We start from the raw sequence: 10,102 nt of genomic DNA, 5'->3' as shown, positions 1-10,102 counted from the left end.
TCAAGCTGCAGAGAAATTTATGGGTTTCAGAGGGATCTCATTCTTGTTTCTAAAGCCCAAACAGCCCTAAATCTGGCTTAGACCGTTTCCAGGAAATCCAACACAAATTAGATCCAGAAACAAGTCGTGAGAAACTCTTCTGAGCGACACAGGTCGCGCACATGAACCTACGACTGTCCCGAACCCCGGCGCCAAAGACCACTCATGCACAGGATGTGATTTCAGTCAGAAATGTATTAAATTAATCACTTTCATTACTTTAACACGCACAATTTACAGTCAAAAACAGGCTATGGTCCATTAGTGCCTTAGACAAGCAAGTAATTAATACATTAGTCACTTGTAACACACAAGGGCAGGATTCTTTACAAACTGCAGTTTAGTCAGGTCACCTTTAATATTAAACATGTAGCTGTACAAGAGACTGTGCATTATGTCCCTCCCAACTTTGGAGAGGCATGAGGAAAAGGTCTGGCATGTTGTTTGACATTTACACGGACTCAGGCGAAGTCAGTGTACCACTAGCATGTGACTTTGAAGATACAAATTAATTATATTTGTTCACTCTTCAGAAAAAAAACATCCTGGGAGTGCGAAAAACCATTTGCTTGACAGGAGACACAATTTTGAAGATCTAAAAATTCAGGGTATCACAGTATTTTTTTAACCTACAAAAGATCTTGTGCATTTTAAACCACATTAACCTCTCTGCCAGAGGCGAGGAGTGCATTAGTATGAAGCTCTTCTGTATTCAAGCTACAGCTCAGCTCAGAGAGAATCTCCCAAAGCATTTCCATCATGCCTTTCGAGGAAAGGGAAACCACTGAGGTCACGAATGGCGATCACAGCACATGTAATCCATGTAGCGTTAAAAAAACACATCAATATCTCATCAGGAAAACACTGTTAGATGGGCCACAGTATAATACCTGGGCGAAACACACTTAAAGATGGAGCTTTAAATATGCCCCCGTAATATCGGAATCCAATAAATAAAAATGCATTGAGGTGAACTGCAATATAGAAATAGGTTACATCATTGTCATCAATAATTAAACTATGCAAAGTGTGGGGTCTGAAGTTCAGAACCCACACGAGGCGTCAACTCTTTTGAACACTTCAAAAATCATCTACAGACAAAAACGTATCGGTGTCGAACGGACACAGGATCAACACGGCTCTCGACAGGTAATCAAATAGAGAACATGTGATTTAAATCAATTATACATTTTGTAAACTGAATTTGATTTAGGAAACCAAACCAACCCCCCAAACTTGGCGGGGGGTCCCATCTCCATAGAGTCATCCATTTTGTTGCATAATGTCATTTGAGCTTGGCCTAGAGTTCTTTTAGCTGACAAAGACTTGTTGAGTCCTTCAGAGGGAGGAGGAGCAAAGTAAGGATTACCTTTCAGAAACATTTTAGACAACTGAGGTATCAAACGGGCAACTGTTTCCAACTTCTGGAGGTAAAAAAAAAAAAAGTGAAATTCTGGAAGAAATTTTCGGACACTGCGTTCTCCGAGGCGGCTGGAATGTTGACCACATTTAGCCTCTTGTCCCAAACACCACGCTGACCTCTCTTCTCACACGGTGAAAGCAGAGGTAAGGAGGATCCGTGCAATACGACAGGGGACCGGGAAGGGGGCCGAGGGTGGTTACGCGCTGTACTGCAGCAAGGAGAAGTTCTTCATGTCGCTGTCCAGCGCCACGCCGGCCTCCTGCATTTCGTACCTGAGGGCGGGAACCAAGCATCACGTTCAGTTCTCTGTTCAGCTCACCTCACGATTTGAACTTCGTTGTCACAAAGGGAGGAGCCGCCGCTCCGTACTCACCAGTCGGAGTCGGAGACGGTGTAGTAGATGGGCAGCTGGGGGGAGCTGGAGAGACAGCTGAACTCCTCCAGACCACACACGCCCATGTTGGAGAAGAGAAGCCAGTCCCCCACGCTGAGCTCCGGTAGCAAGCAGCGCTCCACCACCTGGTCCAGCTCGTCCAGCGACGGGCCCCACAGGCTGCTGGGATACACAGCCTCCTCGGGACACAGCGCGCGCTGCAGAGACGAGGGGAGGAAGGAAAAAAAAAGCGTCACTGAAACCGGCAAAAAAAACTGAAAAACAACGTGTCGCTCTTTCCTGGTCGATCCGATCCGTCACACTCAATCACATCTCTACCGCACATGATAAATACGTGGTTACACTGGAGGGAGCGAATGCTATTCGACGTCAGGGTGTTTGGAGTGAATTACAAAACTTGCCACAACACATTACATCATTAGACGTGTTTGTTTATTTTACGGTTCTAGAAATAGACACGGCTTTGGTTTTACTTCACAGTGCAGTTTCCTCAAGTTGTACGTTGTTTCCTGGGTGTGAGGAGCACAGATATTTAAAGAAAGCACAGTTAACTGCACACACTAAAAAAAAAAAATAACGTGAATATGTGCGACCCAAACACAGCATCTGTAAACAAGCACTCTTTAGCGGTGTTCTACTTTTCTTGTACTTTTCTAGGTGTTTGCTCAACAGCAAAATAGCAGCGTGAAGTTTATCTAAGAGCAGATCTGACGGGGTGGGCAGACGAGGCGCCGCAATTTATTTATAAACCGTTTCGAGAGGGACGGGGGTGTGGAGCGCAAATAATCCTCTAATCTGTTGTGTGTAATTAGTTCAACATAACTATAGCGTGTAGTATTAGCGCTTACGTCTGAGTGCATTGTAGCCTGTTAGCGTGTTAGCTGTTAGCATCATTGTTGGGAGAGGTTTAGATTATGTCACTTTGCTCCAAAGGATTATCCAGTTTAAAAATGAAATGTTTCATGAAAACATTTTAAGGTCTTTCGTCGGGGTTGACAGACAAACAGATATTAAAGTACGCCGTGTGATGGTTATGTAACAAGACAGCAGCTACGCTTGGAACAAGACACGCTAAAACAGGCACAGGAAATTAAAATTGAAGATTTTTATAATTAACGTTGTAGTACATTCCTATTTTTACACGTAAGGCTGCATTTTGCATATTAATCAGTTATATAAATCAGTTCTTTTTTTTTTTAAGGGATTTCTTGCATTTTTGTGACTTAACCACAATGTGACATTTAAATGAAATTAAGCATTAGATTACATAAAATCAGATGATCACTGCAAGAAAGGGTCAAATACCACAGCTTTCAATGAATAACCCAGAAGCAATGCGTGGTTTTTAACAGGAGTTCACACAGATCACAATCTACCGCTTCCTTGGATGCTTATGACACACGACCCCTTTCCCCCCTTATAAAGTAGAGCAAAGCCGGAATGAGGTCGACACTCTAGGGTGGAGACCCACTAACCTTGTGCAATGATGGGGCAGGGATGGAGTTTCCCAGGAGCTTGCGGCTGAATGGGCCATAAACACCCTCATTCATGTAGTACAGGAACGCGGTGTCCTCATTGTCCTCACCTGTGTGAACACATTTGATAGCCGTGTCAGAAACAGAGAAAAAAGTGGGGCCTGACCTCTGCTGGGTTCGTTCTGACTACGTGCAAACAGAAATAAGAAAACGGCCTCTGAGAGAACTCACCTTGAGACAGGCTGTCCCAGTGGCGTGACACCACCTTCTTGCCAATCACGCTGACAGCCAGGCTGAAAGCTGAGGCCACGTAGAAGCTACCAGGCCGGGCCAACACTTGCACACCGGACAGCTGGGGGAAGTAAGCATCCAGCAGCGGCCTGACTGCAGACTCAACCTGCACAAAGCAAATTAGTGTTCAGATGGTGTTTTCAGATAAAAAAAAAAAAAAAAAAAAAAAAAAAATATAATATGAAATTCACTTTAAAACACATTGATGTTATTTTGTTACAATTTCAGCTCTTGAGAGGAGGATTTATTTACACTTGTGTTATTCAGGTTAAGTTTTATGTATTTATTTAAAGATCACATGATTTGTTATTACTAAATAAAACTGAAGGAAAGTTCATGTACTGGACAACTTGTGACAATGTTAAACTCTGATAACAGCTGTTTACCTGTTGGAGCTGAAACTCTGAGCCAGTAAATCCACCACCAATGTCCAGGATGTTCATGTTAAAGCCCAGATCCAACTAAACAGAAACCAGAGATATATTTAGCCGTCAGTGTTGAGTTGAAATACACTTTAATAATCAATTCATTATTACATACATAAGTACATGAGCACTCACCCCCATGTCAAACACGCAGCGGGCATCTGACAGTGCATGGGTGTAGGCCTGTTGCAGGTCCAGGCAGGAGCTGGGGATGTGGAAGGATACCCCCACCACCTGGACCCCCAGCTCCTTGGCTGCTTCCAGCAGGTGCCGGCAGCTCTTCAGAGAGGAGCCGAAGGCCATGCTGGTCTCAGCCGCGTGGGCCTCTGTGGTTAACTGCAGCAGCAACCTGAGGGAGGAAAAAAAATGATGTCGGATTATTACAAAGACCAAAACAAAAACAAGAAAGATGGGCTTCATAATTAAATCCATACGTATTAGGAGCATAGAGAGGAAATATTTGCTCGTTTACTTTGCATTAGGGTGCAGACGTGAAATCTTGGACAGCTCTGCCTCGTTCTCACACACGACGTGTTGGATGTTGTTCTTGGCCGCGTGCTTGATGTGCGCCAACTGCTTGAAAACACCGGACAGGATGATGTTCTCTGGTGGGACTCCGTGCTCCAGCACCAAGTTCACTTCAGCCTGCAGACAAAAGGACACACGAGTTAAGAGGAATTAACGCAACCGAGTCTAAAATCCCCATCGAAACCATCAGAAGCGTAGCGCGTTGCATAACTTCAAAGGATAACGGTCACCAGCTGACTGGTAATCAATTAAGAGTGCGTAACGTAAATACCCCAAAACACAAAGCGCTTTCACAAGCGGATGACGCACTGTGTCATTTACAAAAAACACACACAAAAAAAAACCAAACAATCAATGAATCACAGCTGCTTGAATTCGCCTCCGCTACATGAAAAGCTTACCTTGTTGGCACAAACGAAGCCCAGGCCCAAAGAGGCCAGCACCTCGATGACAGCAGGGCTGCCGTTGCACTTGACTGGGTAGTAAGGCTGCATTTGTGGCACTACACTCTGCCAGCACATGTGCTGCCGCATCAGGGCGCCGAGGTCGCCCACCACAAATGCGCTCTTCTCCACCTGGGAGCACAAGAGGAAGCAGAGGGAGCACTGAGAAAACAACCAGTGGAACCACTGAAATCACACGGCACATAAAATTTTCAAATCTTTTTTTTCTTTTTTTCCTCTGTGTCAACAAAACAGACACGACTCAAATATCAACAAAGAGAGCCGAAGCGAGCTGGAGGATTTTAGGAGCGTCTCTTCAATTAAAAAAGATCTGACAGCTGAACTGACCAGAGCCTGTTCACAGATGTGTCCATCAATGACATCTTCCAGGGTCACTCCTCCCTCCAGGAGTTCAATGATGTAGCTTGGTTTGTCAGCGAGTCCTTTCATCTCAACCGTAGTCCGCTAAGCCGGCAATCATAAAGAACAAATAAACGAGTCAAGGGGGTCACGACTGAGCCAATGGGTCCTGCCGGTATGCAACAAACTGGAAAAAAAAAACAAGGAGAAAGAAAAATATCAGTAACGATTAATGTCATCACGCAGATTAGAAATACAATAAAAAATGACACAATACAGAGAAACAAACACTCGGCATTAACAGTGTATGAAAGTGTCACTAACATGGACAAGTCGGGAGATGGACTTGTCCCGCTATCAGCTAGGATCCCAAGGCGGCTCAGCGTTGAAGTCGAACTGCTCCCGGTAAAGAGCCGCCCCTAGGCCCTCTGGGTAGCGCTCATACACCTGTGCAGAGACAGGGGAGCCCTGAGAGACAAACACATGTAAGATTAGACCAACACACAATACAATACAATATTAGACCAGCACTATACCATGTATCAATCACAATGAAAACAGCGCTACCAACTTTCAGCAATTCCCATTCCACACTGTATATACAAAATGTCCTTATATGTCTATTTTCCTCTATATATTTTGCAGTGTATTGTTATGTATTATTTCAATATTGATATCTTTTTGTATACATTCTTGTCTAATTCCTAGCTACTGTGACAACGAAATTTCCCTTTCGTGCGATAAATAAACATTCACCGTTTGTCTTATTGCAAAGGTCGCTTTGATTTAAGTTATACCCCGTTATCTATGGATTAAAATAGTTAAAATCTCACAGGAGCAATCAATATATTGAGCAACTTCCCCGCCGCTTACACCACTTGTTAATATTAGTACAATGAACAGACACTTCTCACAGCCCATTATGATGAAACGCCGCACTGCGCATGCGTCGCGCTAGTGAAAACAGTGTCACAAGTTGACAAATGGGTTATTAAAAGAATGCGTCACCGGAGCACAAAACACTAACTACAACATGCTTACGGATTTACTGGTAATGTCCGAGACAAAAACGAGCAGCTGTAAAGATCATACGAAGCGCCAGGCTTAGAAAAAACCCCGCTGCTGAGAGGTTTCATGGCATCCAGAGCCGCTAACGTAGAGCTCTCCTCGATGGAAGAAGCTTGTGTTAGCGCCCGTTATTTCGTTCAATAACCACGGAAACAAACCTCAACAACGACACAAAACATCCAACCGCGCCGCCGCCGACGCTTTGCGATTTGTTAATATGTTAAAAATTTAACGCGGAGACAGCTCGAAAGCCAACATTTCAATGAATCGGGTGTCATGTGTGGTGAAGAAGGCAGAAAGAGCAGCCCGCCATGTTACGTCCGCCTGGCGAGCCCCAACAACTCACACCAAGTAATTCCCCTACTTACGTGAGATAACGGCCAGAAGGTTTTGGAAAATCGTCTTCTCTTTTTCGGCGGAATTTTTAAAGAGTAGTGGGCACAACGATATAAGAAAGAAAGAGGCCGATTTTTGCCATATGTTTAGATGAGCGACGCGCGTTCGTTGATCGGAGTCTTCTCTGTGGGCTGGTGGGTGGAGGACTACAGGAAGCACCGGGGAGATGGGCGGGGCCTCGCGTTCAGTTCGGCCAATCAGCGTCTTGCATTTTTGAGAACACACCAAATATGTATTTCCGAATGTCTCACAGGCCGCGGTAGACCTGTGATGTTTATTCAGGTTACATAACCTAAAACTTTCCGTACATGGCCACTCAGTCAATCAGACTGAGACCTCCACAGCTCTATTTTCACAGGACAATTCAAGTACAGCTGTTGCCGCACAATAACAGCGGCACTAATGTATGAGGTTAACCCAGTTCACATAAGCACATTAACAGAGTATTGAACGAGCCCTCCTTGAAAGCCTCCTTGACATTACATGAAATAAACAAATCTGTACTCCGGGGAAGATATTTCACCACTGATCTCAAAAATAAACACGTTTGTGAGTGCACTCACACGTGTTGCCTTTATAAAAGTCCAACAACTCCACATCCATACAGGCACTTTATTTATTAAGTTCGTTAAAAAATACTACGCTGTTAATACGATGGTGTAGCTGAAACTTTGCTCCCATGCATGAACATGGTTTATTTGTTTAACCTATATTTAGGTCGAAAACGGAACACAGTTCCAGACTGCAAAATAGTTATACAAGTGATCTTTAAATTATATATTATGTGGATTTTCACATGCCCAATGTCACAAGGTGACATTTGCATTGATTGCATGCATTTAAACGCCTTCAGCCATTCGTTAAAGTTAAATCCGAATACCATTTAAGTAACTGGGACAGACTGCAGTTTTCAAAGTCCTGCAGTCAGAGCTTGCACCGAGAATTCGTGTTAAAACAATGTTGCATGACTTTGATGACACAGAAAAGTTAAAAACATACAAAATATGCCTTTGCATCTAGGTTATTTTGACATTTCTGCTTGTGTCTCCTGGAATGTGGAGGATTAAGAATCAAGAGCTTACTGAATTTTTAGTTGATTAGTCCTTAATCCTTTGTTACACTCACTTTGTCACAAGCCTTACTTCATCTGAGGTCATTTAATGTTGTATACAATTAATGGTTGATGAAAAGGCAAAAATAGTTCATTGCAACACCAACTCTCCGGCTGAGATAAGCGCAGAAAGTCAGCCACTCCGATCATGTGACTTTATTGCCGTAACACGGCATTGCTCTGTCTGTGTATTTGTTGGGACATCCTACAGTTCTTATCTTTGTTTTATGACATTCACTCCAATGGACACTGTGTTCACAAAACAAAATGGTCTAGAAGTACTAAACAACAAAGAAAGCCCTTAAAGGATACATTCTAATGCTAATATTTTAAAGGAGTTCATCTGATTGTCCTTCTTAACCAAATGACTGGGCTAACTGTTTTGAATCATGCTGTACAGTCATACGAATGGCCCCGAGGCCACGAGTACAGAAATAGCTAATCAAATTGGATCATATACTTCTCATTTCTGAAAAAATGTGTGTGATGCTCGTATCTGACTTTTAAATCTATTTGGGCAGTTTGTACGTGTTTTATATAAAGTTAAGTAAAAGAGCAAAGTTACTGGTTCAAGGTTCCCATCAGGGTTCATAGCGAGAACTAAATGAAATTATGTGCTTCTGTTCTGCTTTTGGTTCAGTTAAATGCGTTCACTGTCCACAGGAAGCAAACTCAATGTCCTGCAGTACAATATATAAACAACTGCATAAATAATCAATTTCACACACTCCAGTCCACAAAGGGTCATTCCGATGAATTGAGGGGTGTTAGAGCATCATCCGGTATTATTCCACTGGCGCCACATTGGACGTGATTTTGAGGGACTAATGACAAATATTATTTCATGGATCTGATATCTGATATATTAAATGTTTTTCACAGAAGACATTTTTACTTTTGGGAAACCAAAACAACAAGAGCTACGATGATCTTAATCACACCTCCAATATATTTAAGTTTCCCAATGTAAATAAATGTATTATTTACACTTATGACGCATTTATGTGCCTCTGGAAATGACACCGTCAGGCACAGATGATACAGAAAGAGATTAAAGGGCACGAATATCCCTCGGCAGGTGATATGCCAATTACATGTCACAGGAATGATGCATGTAATTGCCATGGCAGCGTGTATGGTCCTACTATCTGATGTAATAGACCGTTTCCACACCTTTATCAGGCCATGTATATAGCCCATTGCACGAGACATAAGCTGCTGTGGTGAATAGGATGATATCATCTGAAGGGTCATGTTGAGAGACTTGGGTTTTGTCATTATCTTAGTGTACCAGTTTGATAAGGAATGGGCCCTTGTCTACACCCCAGGATATCACAACCACAGTGCCACCTTAATCATAGTGTACTATAGGGTCAGTTTAGTTGTGAGTTAGCCACTGTCGGATCTAGCAGCTCAGTGTGAACAACGAATGGAAAATTGCTACCCCGCCGCCACTAGTGAGGCACTTATTTTGAAGAGATATTGTTTTGCTTCATTTTGCAATGTGGAATATATTGAGACTATGCCCCCACTTCATAGTCAATACGCCTGGCACAGCCTCACTATATACCACATGTGACGCTTTGTTCGATCTGTGCTCTACTGGGGCTGGAGAGACGTGTAACACAACGAATGAAGTGTCCACTACATCCTCATTCCCTGTGACATGTCTCTGCACAGCATATGTTGTGAAATGGGGACTACACACATGAGCACTTACCATCCATAGACATCATGGGGGCCCTTTTCACCGCATGACACGACACAAGAATCTCAGGAGCGGTTTATCACCTGGTTGCAGCCTTACTTGGTTTAACATATGCTTGATACCGCCACTGATCACCACCATCTGCTGGAGAAACAGTAGAATACTGTAGGGACCAAGAATAGGACCTGGAAGGAGCCGCTTATTTAGGACTTGACCTGCTTTAGTTTATTTATTTCATCCTTTTGACCCACGGAGCTGGTGCATTACCAACTCTACAGGGACTCTCAGATTCAGTGCATCTTTCTTTCTTTCTCGGCAGAGGTGTTGATTAGTGTTTGATTCCATCTATTTCTACTAGATTGGTCTATGCATGCAAGTTTCCTGTCTTCCTTGACTTGTTTCAATCTGGTGAAGAACTTCTGAGATCAAAAGGAAGCGTAT

General features: G+C 43.2%; 1 protein-coding gene across 1 annotated transcript; it reads right to left on the bottom strand.

Annotated features, from left to right (window-relative positions):
- Positions 1-216: 216 nt before the first annotated feature.
- azin1b (antizyme inhibitor 1b) lies at positions 217-6,992 on the bottom strand. The gene is made up of 11 exons (XM_047604951.1): positions 6,815-6,992; positions 5,703-5,846; positions 5,367-5,565; positions 4,977-5,150; positions 4,520-4,692; positions 4,183-4,396; positions 4,009-4,083; positions 3,563-3,728; positions 3,332-3,441; positions 1,836-2,053; positions 217-1,734 (listed from the first exon to the last, which is right to left on the bottom strand). Exons 3-11 carry the CDS (start codon positions 5,466-5,468, stop codon positions 1,659-1,661), a joined length of 1,308 nt encoding a protein of 435 aa, XP_047460907.1. The 5' UTR covers positions 5,469-5,565; positions 5,703-5,846; positions 6,815-6,992; the 3' UTR covers positions 217-1,658.
- Positions 6,993-10,102: the final 3,110 nt, after the last annotated feature.

The sequence above is a fragment of the Mugil cephalus genome, chromosome 14 (genome assembly GCF_022458985.1).
Source record: "Mugil cephalus isolate CIBA_MC_2020 chromosome 14, CIBA_Mcephalus_1.1, whole genome shotgun sequence".
In the NCBI taxonomy this organism is placed as follows: Eukaryota; Metazoa; Chordata; class Actinopteri; order Mugiliformes; family Mugilidae; genus Mugil; species Mugil cephalus.
Note: the sequence above shows the minus strand (reverse complement) of the source record. Positions and strands in the feature narration are given on the sequence as shown.